This window comes from Micromys minutus, assembly GCF_963924665.1.
Source record: "Micromys minutus genome assembly, chromosome: 15".
NCBI classification, from domain to species: Eukaryota; Metazoa; Chordata; class Mammalia; order Rodentia; family Muridae; genus Micromys; species Micromys minutus.
This window is the reverse complement of record NC_137984.1, coordinates 27,990,786-28,010,629: the sequence shown is the minus strand read 5'-3', so window position 1 is coordinate 28,010,629 and position 19,844 is coordinate 27,990,786. Positions and strand designations below refer to the sequence as shown.

Here is a 19,844-nt window from a genome sequence, read left to right as displayed (position 1 = left end):
TAAGCTTAATTGTGAGACCATAACTATCTAGTCTTCAATCCCTTCAGAGACCTAAGAAGGAGTAAATATTACCTGAATATGCAGGAAGTACAGGGGTGCAAAGAGTAAGAAATGGCAGAGGCAGCTGACTGCCTGGACAGTCCTCAATATTGTCTTTATAATGGTGTAGCACCTATCTTCAGTCTTGTGGCCCCGTGTGTCAGACTTTTTGTGAAGCAGGAATAATGAAGACTTGCTTACCTTGTCTCGGCAGAGCTTGGTATTTGATTTCCCCGTATCTGTTTGTCCTTTTTGGACAGCAGTTTGTCTGCAGATGAAGTTGGGGTATTTTCATTGCCCAGTAGCTAGCTTGTTACAACTGAAGCAACTCCATATGGAGGTTATTGATCTGAATGGGTGTCTTAGTTAGGGTTTTATTGCTGTGAACAGACACCATGACCAAGGCAAGTCTTATAAATAAAAACATTTAATTGAGGCTGGCTTACAGGTTCAGAGGTTTAGTCCAGTATCAAGACAGAAGCATGGCAGCATCCAGGCATGGTGCAGGAGGAGCTGAGAGTTCTACATCTTCATACAAAGGAAGCCAGGAACAGACTGAGCAACCTCAGGCAGCTAGGAGGAGTGTCTCCAAGCCCAACCCCAGAGTGACACACTTCCTCCAACAAGGCCACACCTTCTACTAGTGCCATTCCTTGGGCCAAGCATATGCAAATCATCACAATGGGGGTCCTTTCATGGGCGAACTTGTCTAATAGTCAAAAGATCTTTTAATAATAAAATAATTTTAAATGCCGTATTCTGTGGATCTCTGAGGTTTTTGAAGACCAACTATCTGTAGTATATGTGCATTGTCAAACATTGTTTATTCTTAGCTATTTACTATCTGAATAACCTTAAAAGCATTTTATTGTAATTAACTAGAGTAGTGTCTAAGGTGACCGTGAGCTTGACTATCTATTAACTGGTATTACTTATTTTAAACAGTTTGCAATAGCAGCTACTGAAAGGACCTGGACTAAACCTTGTATTAGTAAATAATTTGCATAAGCATAATACCCACACAAGTGTTGAAACATACCTATATTATGTTGTAATAAAACTAATAATCAATTTTGTATCTCTATGTAAAGATTTATAGCAATATATACATTAAACCTTTATCAATATACAAAATTTTATATGAATGTAAGAACATACAATCTCAATTCTACATCAAAATAAAAAGATCTTGACCAATGTAAGATTATGGCTATAAAATTTTTGTTGTTGTGTTGTTTAAGAGTAAATTCTATAATCTACCTTTATTTTTCTAATTTCTTATAATATCTCTATACCCCTGTTTTTCTTTTCAACCCTCCTATCTTTTTACCTAAGAAAGAAAGGAAAAGAAGAGGAAAGATAGAAATCCTTGAGTATAAGCTTTGTATTTCATTTCTACGTCGTCCAAGATCATAGTCACTCATAATCATTCCCTAAAATGACAACATATCTATAACTCATAAAATGATCCAAACCATCTACCCATCTGAAGGGACTGGAATGTCAATCTTCTTACAGTTGCTTCCTGGTTAACTGGGGTGACATATTCCTTTGGGAGGGCACAAAAGGAAATTAGAAAAGATGATTTTGTCAAAAGAAGACTGGCTGCTGTCATCTGTCGTCCAGTCTCAATGTACTAAGAAAGTTCAGGGCTTAGCTGAAGTCTTGACTGTTATGGTCTGAAAGGCTAGGTGAGTGGGCTAGCTGTTCTGAAAATGTCCTGGAGGCAAGTCTTTATAGGAAACAGCTATGATGTCGTTGAGGTAGCATCAAGCACAGAGCTGGAACAGATAGTCCCGGCAATTCATCATTCCCAAGAATGAATCTTGTCAGGGCTGCATTCTTGGTTGTTTCCTCTGCAAACATAAAGCTTCTAGAGGTAATATATATTTCTATATTAACATAATGATGGAATGTGAAATGTGTACGAAGCAGTTAAAGATGATTTCCTGCTCTTTGTTTAAGCAGGTAAAAAAAAAAAGAAAAGAAAACTGCTGTCTTTCTTCAGAAGCTAGTCTGATCTCTAATCAAAGTGCAACATAAATCTCCATTCATGCCATATGTGAGGATAGTATGTAATAATATGTATGAGAATTATGTAGCCAACAAGATTTATTGGCCATGTAACCTGAAGTTCTGGCTGGACACACACACACACACACACACACACACACACACACACACAGGTCCCAGTCAGTTTCAGGGTTGTTTCAATAGCAGGTTTAGTTATATTCATTTCCAGTGTATTTGGTCCTTTTGATTTTCTCCTCGGCAGCTGAGATCTGCAGGGAGTCTCCCTCTATCAAATCTGATCCTTATTACTTTGGAAAGAATCCAAAGCCTTTTCTCCTTTCTACAAATTTCTTCTTAACGCTAATCTAGAGCTTCTCTCTCAACATAACATGTCCTTGGACCAGCAGTTTGAAGTCATTAAAAATATAGACTGATTCAATTTAGCAGCCCCTTTCTTATTTAGGTCGGCTCTATTTTGACCTCCCTCATAGAGAATTTATAATACCATCACAACCATAGAACTTGTGACCATTTTGATCATTTAAAACTTTATTATTATATTATTATTATTATCATTATTATTATTATTTATTGAAACAGAATTTCTCTCTATAGCCCAGGCTGACTTGGATGTGCTCTGTAGATTAGGATGGCCTCGAACTCACAAGAAATCTATCTGTCCCTGTCTTTGTCTCCAAAGTATTGAGATCAATGGCCTGGATTTATTTATTTATTATCTATGTACCCTTGAAAACATTCATATTAATCCCCATTTCTTTTTCTGTTCTTTGGAGATTAATATCTATTGATAGGTGAATATATATACTTATATTTCTATTTGTTTTCATATAAATTTAAGACTGATGTGTATGTTTTTAAAATTACTAAAACATTATTAAGTAAAAAAAAAAAAACCTATATAGTACATTTAAGGAAAAAGTGTGTTATTTTGAATTTTAGACTGTTGTTTGCAAATGGCTTTATTTTACCAGCAGAGGCTCCCACCTGGACTTTAAGACCAGGTTGGTCTAGAATTCAGAGAGATCTGCCTGCCTCTGTCTCCTGTGTCTATTGCTTCTGAGCTCAGATGCTGTGTTGCACCCGGCCATGACCCTGTCCTCTTGTTTACAGGGAAAGGCATTTGGGTCTTCATCTTGACTCTGGCTGCAGCAGCCAACCTAGGGCTAAATTTCCAAATGCCATGAGATAGAACGTTAATTCCCATAGGACAAGATTGGACCAACCTGCCGTGCCAAGTGTGGCTTATCCTACAGCTGTGGTGTCCAGAAAATCTCCATGGACTCTGCCTGCCATTCTCTGCCTGTGTGTAACTCAGAGCTGGCTCCTCCCACTAGGCCCCAACTGTGTTCTGGCATTGGAAGAAGTTCCAACTTCTGTGTTTTGCTTTTAAACTTATTACAGAGAATTTTTCTTAAAAAAAAAAAAAAATTTAAAAACTCTAGATTTCTGCTCCTTGGCTACAAACTTTTTCCAGCCATTCATCTTGTGCTGTTCTGGGAAGCTTTGGTCTTGTTTTGTTTCTTTGTTTGATTATTTTAAAAAACATCAGGTCTCTTGTCCAGCTAGCCTGACTTTCTCCGCTTTTTACCCAGGCCTTATTAGGATGTAATCTTGGGGTCTAATTGCCATAAATTGAGCACCATTTTGTAGAAGTTAGGTTCAGGTTCTTCCCCCCAGCCAAATGCTCCCAGAAATAAGATTCAAACTCAAAATATATTTGCAAATACCATGGCCATATAGCCAGGCTCTCCTCTTACTAGATCGTAACTAATGATAATTCATGTGTTTTAACCTATGTTCTGCCATATGGCTGGGTTCCTGTGCTCGGGCACCATGCCTCTGTCTTCTCATGTCTTCCCAGAAAAATCTCTCTGCACCTGGCTCTATCCCAGAATCCTTTCTGCCTCCCAGGTGACCCACCTCTATTTCTTGCCTAACCCATAGGCCATAGGCTTTTTAGTTGTCAGGTGATGCAGCCATATAATACACAAGACAGTCTCTCTACGGTCTCCATGTTGTTTTTTGAAACAGAGTCTCTTGCTGAATCCAGAGATTGTGGAATGACTAGACTAGCTGGACAACAACGCCGGGCCTCCCTTGTCACCTCCCCACCACTCATGTTAGGGTCACAGACACAAGCCATTTTGCCCATCTTTTTATACAGGTTCTAGGAATCAGTAAGCAAGACCTCATGCCTATACAGCAGACACTTTCCCAACTGAGCCATGGCTCCAGCTCCAGAATTCATTCTTTCTCTATCTATCTATCCATCTATCTATCTATCTATATATATATATATATATATATATATATATATATATATATATGACCATTTTCTACTCTTCACGTCTAGCAATAATAGGCTCTTTGCTTTTTGAAAACAAAGATTATTACCTAGATTGTCAGAACATCAAGTAAGTACTGAGGGCCAGTTGAGAAGACTGTGATCAATGCTGAACAGATCTGAAATAGCTTTTCGGGGCATAAACTTCACATTTTAAAGTCTTTATCAGACATGGTGATGTAATTTCTAGGAGGCAGTGATGGTGTCCAAGAATGACAGGCAACCAGCATGTAGTACAGCGCATGCCCATGTCCTATGCAGCTCGGTAGACTGTTAAACTTTGTAAACAATGATCACAGGCATTCATTGCTGAATTTCCTGCAAGACCCCTTGTAGTAAATACCTAAGCATTGTATCTTTGAGAAAATGCCAAGGGAAAACTTGCCACAGAAACCAGCAATGGGACTTCAGTCCTAGAACTCAGTGCGCCAGCTCATCGGCACACTCCACAAACATTGATTGGCATCTCCTTTGCAATAGGCACTGTTTCAGAGTCTGAAGACAAACTCAACAACCCATGAAATCTCTGCCATGTACAGGTACCATTCTAGTAACGGAGACAAAGAAACACGGACCACAGGGTTCTAAAAAGCAGAAGATACTGCCTCAAACCTTCATTTCCTTAGTTCGGGATAAGGATGCAGAGAGGCTGGTGCTGGCTACAGTCTATTGCACATCTGATGGGCAGGCCTACATCACTATTTCCTCCAATGTAAGTCTCAATTTCCTTAGCTGTACAATGGGGGAGGGTTAGAGTAAATGATTTATCTGGGGTCTGTGCCAGCCCTTTATAGTCTTACGAGAACACTGCACACAAAATCAAAAACCAATTTTTTTGACTGATTTAGGGTTTAAAACATTTTTTTAAAAAAAATAAACACAATAAACCTTCAGGTACTCTATATACATTGACTATTTTAAATGTAATTAGATCTTTATCTGCGTAAAGTGTCTTATTCATTATAACTTAGAGTGAAATAATTTCATCGTCCTTAACCATGTAAGAAATAAGTTATTTATTCATAAAAACATGTTAATTTCCATTGTTGATTACAAACCCCACCTCATTTGTACAATGTTCCTCAGAGGAAATATCATTCATTGGATGGAAATGTCACTCTGTTACTAACTCATATCACTGGCTTTGTGGTCCTGTGTCTTCATAAAAGCATGGGTTGGGAGCTGCTTTGAAGAGTATCTCAAAGGAGATTTTACTCCAGCAATTCCTTTTGCTCACAATCAGAGATACCTCCCATGCACAAGTCCCAGGCTTCCAAGAACCCACAGACACTCCCAGGATGCAAGAGGAACTCTGAAATTTGGTCTGCAAAGGACACAATACCATCTAAGAGGGAAAGTGGGCATCCACACTTCAGACGGGAACAATGTGAATTACAGCTTCTTTGGAAGCTATGTTGGAATGTTACTATATAATTAATAGTACAAGCAAAGCAGAAATCTTGTATAATCATTGCTTTTTCCCCTAAAGAAGGCAGAGTGGAAAGCTGAAGGGTAAATAAGGTTAGACTCATGCTTCTCAGGTGAAGAGCATTATGAAGCCTTTGATTCATTTGGAACAAATTACATCCACTGGACTTATAATGGAGAAAAATCAACCTTTCTCTATCAATCCAGTGGCTAAGGAGGACAGGGATTCTTCAGACCGTCAGCAATATTGCCCTTTGTCCAGACTGGGTTCCCACTGACACCTTGGAGGTTCCATCTGTGCTTATCTGGTTGCTATGTATTGACATACCATGGACATGTTTACAAATGTCATCAGATGACAAGGACACAGCTGGGCAGTATCTTTGGCAATGAAGGGAAATCCTTCTTCAGTATTAGGATTCAATGCCTTCCCATTGTTAAGACATAGTATTGGTGTCCTCAGAAGTGCCTAGTGTGGGAGGACAGGCCAAGCCTGTCCTGTCCTTACAGACTGAAAAAGAACAGAGAGCAGTGTTTTGGCTTGGTAAATATGTTCACATCAGGACCAGATTGGGTTGAGGCATCATCTGGGTCCCCGAGGACCCTCAAAGCAGCTCTCCAACATCTTTCATTGATAAGTAATCTCGTAAACAGTGCTGTATGGATGGCCCAGCTGCATAAAGGAACATCAGAGAAGAACAAGAGTGTTCGGGCAACTTTTGGCAACCTGGATCACAGTTACAGATAGATTCTTGTTAGCAAAGGAAATGGGTTTTGAAATCGATCACGAAATTTGTGCCTGTGTTTGGCATTATTTGAGCATATGCTATCAACAAGAATGTAGCTGCTTTCTCAAGGACAAGTAGGAGGAATGATGAAGTCCTGCCTATGTCCAGCGTCCTTTCATCAATGTCACCACTGTCGCACCCAGACACTCTGAGGAGTCCAGTGGGTCAGACACAGGATGGCATCAGGCCCAGCTCTGGCTGTGAAGTCCTTAGAAGTCAGCATATGGACTCTGGTCTTCAGGTTGGAAGACCCTCAGTTGCAAATCTTAAGTCCAAACCTCCATTGGCACAATGGCTTCTTTGGTTCCAACGGAAGGCAGCAGGTTTTCTTCTGATAAGAAATATAAGGGGAACTGTACCAAGAACCCACGGATCTTCCTCAGCTCCTCCTCAGCTCGAAGGCGATCCTCTTTTGCTAATATGGGCTTGTTTATGAAGTCCCGCAACTGGATTAAATTGTGTACTTCATCATTGGGAAGGCACCGGAAGACCTGTTAAGATCCAAATTGGAAAGTGAGCGATTTGTTTTAAAAACACACCCATGTTCTTCACGGAAGATATTCATTCCAACAGGCAAAACCTTTGTTTTATGAAACGTTACTTTTCTGTCAAAGCAAAGGCAAAATGGGTCACTGTTTACCACTGGATGAAGTGACATATGCCTGTAGTCCTGTACATGGGAGCTGAGGCAGGAGAATTATAAGTGTAAGACTAGCTTGAGCTATGTAGTAAGTCCTAGTTTCAACCAGCCCAACAAACCTTAGTTGCAGTTTTTATCTGCTAAAACAGTTTCCATTTTCAAAGGCCATGCCCACATCTTACCCCAGCACTGTTAGCCACAGAATAAAGTCAAGACAGCAGCAAAGAAGACCAGATTGGAAGGAAATTTTAAAACAATAGCCCTACTCATATTTCACTGGAGATTCTTGTAAGAGGGGGGAAACGCTGCAAGTTCTGTTTTCTATAACTGTTCATTCTGAAAGACACATATCGACATGTTTGGTGTTTGGTATGTATAACCCTTTGCTCACTGAAATGTGATTCAGACACTGTAGCACTTTACCCCTGCCGATCTCAGTGGGTGTTGCAGAAAAACAAGGACAGGTACCTACAGAATTAACATCATTCCTGTACCTAAGACCCAAAATTCCAGTGTCATGTCCAGACTGATCCCATCAAGACCAAACTGCTTCCTGCTTCTTTCCAACAGAACAGGGTGTGTGGTGTTTGTAATGTGCTGTGGGTACATGGCCTGCTTGGCCATAACATGGAGTCTGCAGGATGAATATAAAGTAATGTGAATAACTGTTCTGTTTTACCAAGAAGACAACACATTTGTGCAGAAAGGAGGACATGTTCTATACCCAACTTCCCACAGATGGCCAACAAATCTAGCTTTTCCCTGAAGTGACCTATTCAATCACTGAACAATACTTAACTCTTTAATAACCACAGGATGAAGGGAAGGCTCAGATAGCCACAGCACACAGGCACACCACTGATCACCTGAGAAGTGGGTTGAGCACAGGTGTGCTTGCCTTTGGATCCTCTCTGTCTACCTTCTCTTTGTCACTAAATTCCTTCTCACACTAGCTGGTCATACGCCCATGGCACATTTAATTTCCATCCTATGGAGGACAGGATATCACTAATACCTCTTCTTAATGATAAGCCTTATTAACTTTCAATATTTTTGATTTTGTGGTGCTGGGGACTGAACCCAGAGCTTTGTGCTTGCTAGGCACATGCCCAGCCCGTAAGGTAGATCCTTAGCCCTTAGATCATTGTTTTTCAAAGCCTTCAAAGGGATGGTTTTACAACACGGAGCTATCTTGATTCTTTTATACTAATAATATCTGATCTGTATCAATAAAACCGTGATGAGAGTGAAGATAGGCGCGGGGAGAGGTAAGAAAGCCTCACCTTATCGTATATGGTAGCATTTCGAGCTGCTGTTGAAACCCAAATCTCCTTGAAGAATTTGTCACTCACAGGATCCTGAATGCCCTCACTTGGGTCAGAAAGATAACCCAGGACAAGCCTGAAACACAAGAGTCACAGAGGTCAGAAGTTTCCAGTGGTAACAGCAAGGCAGCTCAATGACAGGGACAGAGATCATTTGCAAGACAGGAGAAGGACGCCATTAAACCCATTAAAACTTCCATTTCCTCTAAAAGCATCCTTGTAGTGTGACCTAAGATGGCTTGACCCTTTACCATGAAGTTTACATCCAAACACTGGTCTGAGAACCATCTTACTAAAGGCACAGAACTCTATAAAAGACAACTGTAATCATGCCCATTTTACAGAAAAAGGAACTAAATTGGAAAAGAGTATAAAAATCTGCTCCAGTTCTTACAGCTGGTAAGAGATAAAACTGGGACTCCAACCAGGCCCAAGGGTCTCCAAGTGACTTGGCCTTTCTTTCCCTGTCTGCTTAATCTTCCCTCTCCAAGCTCCTGACCTCCTCTGATCTTGCTCTGCCCTTGTATCTTCCTTCACATCTCCTGGGTAAAGCCCCATGCTCAACTCTTGGATATAGAAGTGAGTAAGAAAACCACAGCATCCCTTTACATAGTTAATGTTGGGAAGAAAGACTGAAAATGAAGCGATTATCAGTCCTGGCCAAAGAACAAGTTATCATTGTCACAGACAGAGCAGATTTGGGGAGGGAGAGATGGCTGTGGTCAGGGAGCTTATCCCTTCTATCTCTTGGTTCCAACTCCGGATGCAATTTTTTAAAAAAATATTATTCTTTTTATTGAAAATATATTGTTTTCTCATATGTCCTGATTATAGTTTCCCTCCTACTTTTCCCAGTCCCCCTCCCTCCCCACTGTGGATCCACTCTGTCTCTAATTCTCATTAGATAAGAGCAGGGTTCTAATAGAGAACAACCAAACATGACAAAATAAAATACAATAAGATAAAGCAAACACCATCCATGGAAGCTGGACAACGGAGCTTCAGTGTTTTATAATTCAAAACGAGAACAGACCTGTCATAGCTGCCCTCCCCTGATGCTGCAGGTAAGGCTGGGGAGCCTAGGACAGTCCCAACATTTCCCCTGACTGTATGTGCTCTGCTCTTTATTATAACACCTGCAATAATTTATGTCCCTTTTATTTTCAACAGGTCCATTTGTTACTAATACAAGGCAGATTATTTGAGAGATTATGGCTTGGCTATCCTCATGAGTCACAAATTAAATATATATTATTGAGACACTAGAAATTACCAAACAAAAATGAGATAGATATATTATTGAGACACTAGAAATTACCAAACAAAAATGAGATAGGTTTTAGAATACAGTGACATAATAATGACCCCTTTTCTTAAAGAAATCTGTAGGATTGAAAAGCATTCTCGGTGGCTAGAGACATGGCTTAGAGATTAAGAGCACTCGTTGCTCCTGCAGGGGACCTTGCTTCAGTTCCCAGCATCTTTGGAGATGGCTCACAACCATCTACAACACCAGTTCAAGGGGATATGTTACTCTCTTCTGACCACCATGGGTACCAGGTACACTTGTGGTACATAAAAGCAAAACACTTATATATACACACACACACACACATATATGATATGTAGTAAATATGTATGGTGCTTTCAATATGCTTGGCCCAGAAAGTGGCACAATAGAAGTTGTGTCCTGGTTGGAGGAAGTGTCTCACAGTGGAAGTGGCAATGAGAACCTCCTGGGTGCCTGAATGACAGTCTTTTGTTTACCTTTGAAACAAGATTTAGAACTCTCAGCTCTTCCAGCACCCTGTCTGCCTGGATGCTGCCATGCTTCCCACCATGATGACAATGGACTGAACCTCTGAACCTGTAAGCCAGCCCCAATTAAACATATATGTGTAGTATATAAAAATATAATATATATGAAAATATATGATATAATATATTTACTTAATTTATAACATATTTAATTAATATATAATAAAATATAATATAAAATATATATTAAAATATGAAAATGAGTCAAAAGCTGCAGGGATCATGGCATTGGCCTGGCGTGACTGCCTTGAGAGGTATGCTATAGGGTATTTTTAATGTTTAAGTTTGCAACTCCCAGGCACTTCCTGTGCCTTTTAGTTCCTGAGAACCTGAGAAACTCACTCAAGCAATAAATCAACACAGGCCACCTGTGTGTGTTGCTTTGTGTTCTTAGCGGTTGGTGAAACACACAGAACTTGGCTACATGGTTAGTATTACACATTAATTAATTATACATACTTGTCTAGCTTGCAATGCCATTATATCATGACAACCACCACTATATTTTGTTTTGATACATGTATAAAAAGTCTAATTGCTTGAAATAAACTTCTCTCAGCCTCAGTCTTGCTGAGCTCTCTCCAATCTAACCTGATGCATGCCCATTGGCGGTATCAAGAGTCCCTCATTCGGTAAGGGACACTTACACAAAGCCTTTTCTTCATCTGCCTTATGCGTTCAGAGAATACCACAAAGGCCTATGCTAACTGGAGAATATCTAGAACACAGGCCATAAAGGCTGGTTTCAATGTTACATGTATGAGAGGACACCTCACCGAACACATCAGATAGAGGAGTGATAGGACCCAGCTTATACAGTAAAGTATAACTTCTAAGCAGAGACAGGAGGATTGCTACAAGTTCAAGAGCAACCGGATATACACAGTGAATTCCAGACCACCAGGCAGGGCTACAAAATAAGACTCCATAAAGAAAGAAAGAAAGAAAGAAAGAAAGAAAGAAAGAAAGAAAGAAAGAAAGAAAGAAAGAAAGAAAGAGAGAAAGAAAGGAAGAAATGAATGAATAAATAAATAAATACATACATACATACATACATATATAAATACATAAATACATAAATAAATAAATGACTCATTCTATCCTGTATACATACACACATGTATATACATGTATGTATTTATATATTTATATAGATAGATAGATACATAGATATATACATAGAACATACATGTGCACACACACATGTATACACACATGCACACACATGTATACATACATACACACACACACATTAAAAACATACTGTATGCGCAAGAATCCAAACAGAACCAATCACAAGCCCTGGCAGCAGTATAGGAAAGGTGAGAGGTGGCTGTGTCTAGGGAGCAGTGCGTTTAAGAGTGGGTGAAGGCTGAGAGGAAAATGTTGGCACTGAGGACAACTGACAGAGAAGTGGATCTGCCAAGATGGAGAACCTGGGGTAGGACCAGGAATGCAACTGAACCAGCTTGTTAATTCATCATTAAGTACACACTGGTCATACTGAATAGTAATTTTGCTGAAGTTTGGAAGAAAAGGCTTGACTGGAAATACAAACTTTCAAATTGCCCTGGTTTATATACTCAAAATAACACTTTTGTAAAGAGCTCCTCAGAGGATGGAAGGCTAACAGTGAAGATGACCCAGTGTAGCCATAAGGAGAGAAAGATGATAGCCTAGGCTAGAGGAAAACCACATGGCACAGAATCTCATAACCACATGGGAAAATATATCAAAGAGGGTGTCTTAGTTAGGGTTTTACTGCTGTGAACAGACACCATGACCAAGGCAACTCTTTTGAGGACAACATCTAATTGGGGCTGGTTTACAGGTTCAGAGGTTCAGACCATTATCATCAATGCAGGAATATGGCAGCATCCAGGCAGTCATGGTGCAGGAGGAGCTGAGAGTTCTACATCTTCATCCGAAAGCTGCTAGCAGAATACTGACTTCCAGTCAGCTAGGATGAGGAGCTTAAAGCCCACACCCACAGTGACACACCTACTCCAACAAGGCCACACCTCCAAATAGTGCCACTCCCTGGGCCGAGCATACACAAAGCATCACAGAGTGTTTCATCAAAGACACATAAATACTGAATTCTGTGATCTACATGTGGACTGTCCCTATGAGCACATGTGTATGTGCATGTGATTTCCAGTGTTTGAGATCACTGTGGACGCTTTATGAGAAGAATTGTTACTGGAGAAAAAGTACTGCTGCAGTGAGTCTTGATATTCTTTCCCTCTCCTTCTCTCCTTGTCCCTGTCCCTCTTTCTCTCCCTCTCCCTCTCCTCATTTCCTGATGAGGGATATGATAGAACCAGGCACCTCATGTTCCTGCCCCTTTGCTTTCCCACACAATGGACTGGTTGTTCCTCCTGAACTGTGAGCTGAAGTAGACCCCTCCTTCCTTTACCCTCACTTACATCTCATCAGGTACTTTCTCATTACAACAAGAAAATTAACCAGCCCACTGACCACTCAGTTTAATAATGCAAACATCATTCAGTTGACCTCTCTGTATTTAAGCAAATGCAGACTTACATCATCTTTAACGGTCGCTGAGATTCCCAGCATGTACAGTGTATGATTATTGCCAATTATTTTATGATGGCCATTTGTGTGGTGTCCAATTTCTTATAATGATGAGCAATATCACAATGAATGCAATTTAGACATAATGTGTAACAGTTGGTGATTTCTTTCTTTTTATTTTTTATATACTATCATTAGGAGGAATTCCAGAATGCAAATTCCTGGGTTAAAGAATATTTGGAATTATTCCAAGGGAGACTGTGCTCTTTATGTTCCTTCACCCACAACTTGCAAAAGTTCAGTCTATTTCACGGGAATTAAAGGCAATTCGTCTCTGTCCCAGGCTGCGATTGTTCTGCTATACAAAAATCTCTTTAAAACAAGTGGAACTAACACCAGAAGGCCACAGCGATTCTTGAGCTCCATAACCTCAAATTCTATTTCTGCTTCAAATAGTGTTTTCTGTAGCTGGCATGAGAATAGCTTTACAAAGAGGACCCAAGCAAGGATGTTTGCATACCCCACACAGGCTGCTAAGAAGTCGAGCAAAACTTTACTGCACCAAATCTGAAGGACGGAGGGCCTGTGACCATGAATTAATTAGGATTAATTATTTGGTATTAATAGCACCATTTGCTTAGTACATGTGTAAAAAGCTGGAAACTAAGCCTAGGGTATTTCTATGAGTTTGTTCTTAAAATAAGAGGTGAAGTAATGTATCCACCAATTTCCCAGTTAGAGGCTTCTTTGCAGGAAAACTAGTTTACAAGTCTCTGTCCACACTGCTTCGTTCCAGACTATTTCCCCTGACAGTGTTGAACTGCATGGAAATGAATAATGTGACTATCTGAAGAAGTTTGAGAGACCTTTTAAGGACAAGGTTTAGGAGAAAATGACTTTGATTCCATGCCTCTGTATAGGTAGTATTCAGCCACAAAATATAGGAGGGCAGAAACACTGCAAATAAGTGTTATTTCTGCTCTTCCTATTCCAAACATCTAGAACCTTAGCTCATTCTGAGCTCACCCGTGTGGCCAATGGCTTCTGGTAAGTGACGGTTGTAACTGTAAAGCTGGGAGACTTTTCTAGGACTTAATGGACCGCTTGGCTCACATTTGTGACATGCACTGTGGAACCTTGATGGCTGATTCTGTCTCCAGAATTGATTTCACACTGAATGTGTCTTTCAATTTCTATTCAAAAAATAACCCAGATGGAAAACAGATTAAAGTTGTATGTTAAGGTGAGAAAAATGACTGTGCTCTGGGCTCCAATATTTATCTCTGGGAACACTTCCAATGAAGAGATGAAAATTTAACCTGATTTTTTTGTGGTGCTTTTTTAATATATTAATATCTGTATTTGCCATTGGGGTAAAGTTAAAATCATTGTCCAAGAACAACTGGCTTGATCAAAGCTGTAGGGTCTCCATGACACAGAGCAACAACAGGATGTCCCAGAAGAGTCCCAGTGAGGATCCAGTATTGAAGGTGAATCTGAAGCCAGAGCCCTCAAACCAGACCAGTGATTCGTCACAATGAACATTTCTAAGTAAAGATGTGTGGACGAAAGTGTATACTGTGGGACACGCCTACAAATCACAGCTTCCATGATGAGGTGGTTTTGTGTGGTGTTTGTTTTATTTTCTGTTGTGGATGGGGGGGGGCATTGTAAGGGCCTCAGAGGGTGGATATGAAGGGATGTGGAGATGGGTGGGATTGATGTGCATGATATGAAATTCATAAAGAATCAATACAAATGTTTGTAAGGAAAAAAAAAAAAACAGCTGCTTCTTAAGATAGTATGAAAATTGCCAGGAAAAATAACAACATACCTAGGAGTTATGAAAGTCTTATGAAAGGTACAGGATCAGCATGAAGGGAGAAAATGAAGTTTTACTAAAGATTAACTCTCCTGTTATGAGATCTTAAAACTTTAGTAAAGAACCAAAGCTGGGCACAGGGAGATGGCTCAGCTGGTTACAGCTTATGTTGAAGCTTGAGGACATGAATTCAGACCCCCAAACCCACAGTGGTGTGTGATGGTAACCCCAGTGCAGGAAAGGGGGGTACAGGTAGACCCCAGGGCTTGCTGGTAAGCAAGAAAGCCTGGCATAATTGGTAAGCTCTAAGCTAGTGAGGCATGGTTGGTTGGAGCCAGTCTGGTCTAAATGGTGAACACCAAGGCCAGTGAAACTCTGCTTCAAAAAGACAGACAGACAGTCAAGGAAAAGGAAGGGAAGGGGAAGTAAAGGGAAAAGCACAGCACCTGAAGAACACCTGGAAGTTCCCTTCAGAACTTCACACATATGTGTTCACACACAAGCCCCTGCACACGCATGAGCACATGCACACACATCAGAGAAAATGAGACAGGCAAAGACAGAAAACAGAACACAATATAAATTAAGATCCATGTTTTCCCCTTCAGTAAGATGACTCAACATTATAACATGTCAGTTATTTTTTATGTTGATCTATAAATCAGCTGTACTGTCCATTAAAAGGGAAACTAAGGACGTGAGAGAATTTGAGTAGGCAGTTCTAAAGTTCACGTGAAAGAATGATTTGGAATAGCTAAATCTGTTCTTTTTAAAAAAATGATATTGAGAAAGTAGCATGACAAAACAAACCTTAAAATCCTCAGCCATGAGACTGAAAAATGATGTCACACTGGCTGTAAGAAAGCAGACTTATGATGTGACCCAGGTGGGAGGAAAGCCAAAGTGCCTAGCAGTTGCCAGTACCATAGAGAGGCTTTTGCCAGTATCCTAGAGAGGTTTGTGCCAGTATCATAGAGAGGCATTCAGCCCCAGACAAACTTCTAAACACCATGGTGCATACCGACCATACAGCAGTTGGTAAGTGAAGACAGAAGCATCAGAAGCTCAAGGTCATCCTCAACTACAAAGTAAGCTCGGTCCAGCCTGGGCTACATCCTATCCCAACACACATAGTCACACAGTCACACAGACACACAGTCACACAGTCACACAGTCACACAGACACACAGACACACAGACACACAGTCACATAGTCACACAGACACACAGACACACAGACACACACAGATACACACACACACAGACACACACACACAAACACACACACACATTTTAGCAAGGTAGAGTGCCACTGACAGTTACAGCATTCAGGAGACAACGGTAAGAATATTTCTGAGTTCCAGGCCAGCCGGGGCTACATAGGAAGAACCTGTCTCAAAAACAAACAAATAAAATAACAACAAATAAATTGTTTAAATGATAAGGTAAACAGTACTACCTCAAACACCTCTTGACCACTTGAGGGGAAAACATAATCTAGAACCCCTGCATTATTTCCTACTTTTAAAACAAGCTACTCTGAGAGACACGGTGGTGCATACTTGAAAACCCACCACTGAAGAGTCTGAGACAGGAAGGTCTTGAGTTCAAGGTCAGCTTGGGCTAGGTAGGGAAAACATATCAAAAAATAAAAATAAAAATGAAACTACATGTATTAAAAGCAAAATGTAAAACAAACAAAAATCAAAATCAAAATCCAAAAGTAACTGTTGATCTTGGTGAATATAGTCTTAGCAAATGGGTTAAAAAAAGAAAAATTAATACATTTGGTTAATAATACTTGGATAATTTTCCCCCAAATAGAAGCTTTCTCCTAAACAGGACTAAGAAGAAATTGCTCAACCACAGTCAACAAAATAAGTAATGATTATTGATCGTTAGGAGAAAATGAAAGATTCCAGAAAAAACAGGCAAGAGACATAAGAAGGCCATGCAAACTCACAAAAGAACGAGTATTCTTGTCTAATAAACACATTTTTAAACCATAAAAATAACAAAATAATAAAATATCAGCAAAAGGTTACAGCAAATACGAAGGAATGTTTTTCAGGAATGGCATCACATATGAAGTATGGTACAATAATTAAAATGTTACAGAATAACACCAATATGGAAAAGCATGTGTAACATTTAGATAATAAACACACTCAGAGGCTGGCCTGGTGGCTTGGCAGGTAACCCAAGCCTTGACTGTCTCCAAGTATGAAGACCTAAATCGAGTCTGCAAGACCCTCAAGGTGAACAGGGAGAACTGACTCCTACAAATCATCCTCTGACTTCCACACTCATACACACTCACATATGCGTGCACATATACACATGCAAATAAAGAAATAGATCTTTAAAAATTCAGGATATTCAGGGCCTGCAAGATTCAAATTTTATATTTTAAAGATAGATGCAGTGTGTGTGTGTGTGTGTGTGTGTGTGTGTGTGTGTACAGGAAAAAGTAGAATGCTAGATGCCAAATGTTAAAATTGTTAGTATACTTGTAAGATGTTTAGAAGAATCCATTACTATATTGTTAGGGATGAGAATCCATCCAGGGGTTCATCAAATAATTACAAGTAGAACTGTAAGATCTCACCTACAATCCTGAAATTGGCTTATTTCCTGAGATGTGCCAACTTATCAGAGACAACTACAACCTCATGGTCTTTCCACCATTACTTAGAGGAGCCAGAAAACAAAAGCAAATGAAGTATCTATCAACTTATAAAAATAACTCGTGAGAAAAGAAAATGTGGCTCATCTATACACATGAATGTGGTTCACCCACAGGTGGGAAGGAAGGAAGGAAGACAGATGGATGGTTTGGCCTCATTGATGGGACATGGAAAAGAGCTCACGGATGCTTAAGAAAAGAATGATGTTACCAGTTTTGGGGCAACAAGGAAGTAGGGGGCCTGGCATGAGCTTGGTCAATGGGAACTAAGCCATTGTAGGCCTGAGTAAGTTTTGGTGTTCGTCCTGGGAGACTTTGGATGATGCTGATGATGGAGTGTGTATTTTACAGGAGCTAGAAGAAGGAATTTCGAATGTTAGCTTTGAATGCTGAATGGAAGGATAAAGGCTTGTAAGATGTACAATGTAGATGTGCATGCCCGTACTAGGCTGGAGAGACGATTTGTCAGAAAAGCACTTGCCCTGAATGCCTGGAAACCTGGATTTAATTTCTGAAACCCAGATAAAAAGCTGCATTCAGTGGTACACATCTGTCATACAGCACTCCTACAGTGAACTGCAGGTACAGAGAGAACTGCCCAGAGGCTCACGGGCCTGCTAGTCTGGAGTACTCAGCAAGGCAGAAACAAGAGAGACCCCTGCCTCACCAAGGTACAGGGACACTTGTTCCCCAGAACTGTTCTCTGGCCTCCACTTGCACACATGGCTCTGCTCAAACATATATTAATTTTTTAAAAGTTATTCTCACATTAATCTAGGCATTACTCAGTAAACACATGTACTAAAATATTGGGCTTGGTCCATGGTGCTATATATTTGAATGCTAGATTCTATACCCCAATATCTGATCGCCCCAAGATGAGCAAATTCTCCCATATACCAGTTTTTGTTATGTAAACCTTGCTTCCCAAGTTAATTAGTCAATAGAAAGCCAAAGCCTGTAGTTGGGCAATAGAGAGAAGTAGATGAGCCTTCCTGAAATGGAGAATGGAACTCTGGGGGAAAAAAGAGGAAGGGTTTTGTCCAGGAGGCATGAAGGGAGACAGACTTTACTACAGATTGGATGGTGTAGACTGCATGGGGCTAGAGGGATGGGTTAACTAATTGAGAGTCTTCCCAGTTAAGTTCCAAGCCTTGAAATATTAAAAGGTCCCTGTGTGGTTGTTTGGGGACTAGCTGGTTAAGGAATAAGTGCCAACATATTCATTTCCAACATTAATTCATATATACAGAATAGTTATTTTTACACTAAAATACCACATAGCACTCAATAAACATTTGCAATTTATGTATGAATTTAAAAATAAAGCTTAAAGATCCCAGGCAGTGGGTGGAGGAATTACAGATTTTACCTTCATATTGATATTTTTTATATATACCAAATTTCTACAAGAGAAAAATGAACTGTAAAGAATTGTGTCCCTCAATAATTAGTATAATTAACTGAAGATGTGTATAACGAAGCCCACTACTTTAAAAAAGAATACCGAAATTTACCCACAACTGAAAGGAAATGACATATTTTCAGCTTGCAAAGTGAAAATATTTCCTTCTGTAGGCTACAATAGGAAGCCAGTGGGTTGAGTAGCAGGGTACTAATTTTAAATTCTCCCCTCCTAAACAAAACAAATTAACAGGGCTTTTCTGAAAAAAGAAACCAGTGGTTTGAAAGAATTCCCACCACACCAAAGCTTTAGTAATAAAGTAATGTATTTATAAAAGCTGTTGAAAAGGGACTCACACATTTTAAGGCATGGCTCTATTGACTTCTTCCAGCTGAGAGCAAAGAATCAATATGTGAGTGTAGCTACGTCTGGGGGCTCAGTCTGCTAGCATTGAAGAAAGATGGCTGTCATGTTGTCAAGGAGATCAGTACCTAGTGCATGTCCTCTCAATGTGTGATCCAGTTTTCACATGGACCATCAAGGCATGAAGGATGAAAACAATGATTTTGTAGGACAACCCTCCTACAAGCAACATAAAGCACAACCCTCAACTATGTCAGAAGCACTTGGTATGTCTCACTGTAGAGGCCACTATTGGGAGCACAAAGGTCCTTGTGCACAGATACATACTAAAGAAACCAGAAATATTAGACAGGATTGTCTTTTCAATGGAGAGATGTATAGTGTGTTTCTACCCAGAAGACTGGGAATGGAGGTGGTGATTCACTGTGTATGTTGGGCTAGGCCATGCCAAAACTCCCACAGACACGACCAGAAGTGCTAATAGTCTAGGTGACCTCTGTGTTTCTGTAGGGCCAGAGCTTGAGAGATAAAGCTCCCACAACCAGGTCCAGAGGTAATTAATAGCCCCAATGACCTCTAAGCTATATATATATATATATATGACCAAGACAACA

At 40.0% G+C, this 19,844-nt stretch overlaps 1 protein-coding gene across 2 annotated transcripts in view; it reads right to left on the bottom strand.

Moving 5' to 3' along the window:
* Positions 1-5,481: 5,481 nt before the first annotated feature.
* The window catches only part of PLD1 (phospholipase D1), a 146,629-nt gene continuing 132,266 nt past the window's right edge, over positions 5,482-19,844 (bottom strand). For both annotated transcript variants that reach the window (XM_080929213.1, XM_080929214.1), the window contains 2 exons: positions 8,557-8,674; positions 5,482-7,124 (listed from right to left, as the gene is read on the bottom strand). In XM_080929213.1, the coding sequence (XP_080785339.1) occupies positions 6,900-7,124; positions 8,557-8,674 (343 nt within the window). In that variant the 3' untranslated portion in view covers positions 5,482-6,899. The remainder of the gene's footprint in view (positions 7,125-8,556; positions 8,675-19,844) is intronic.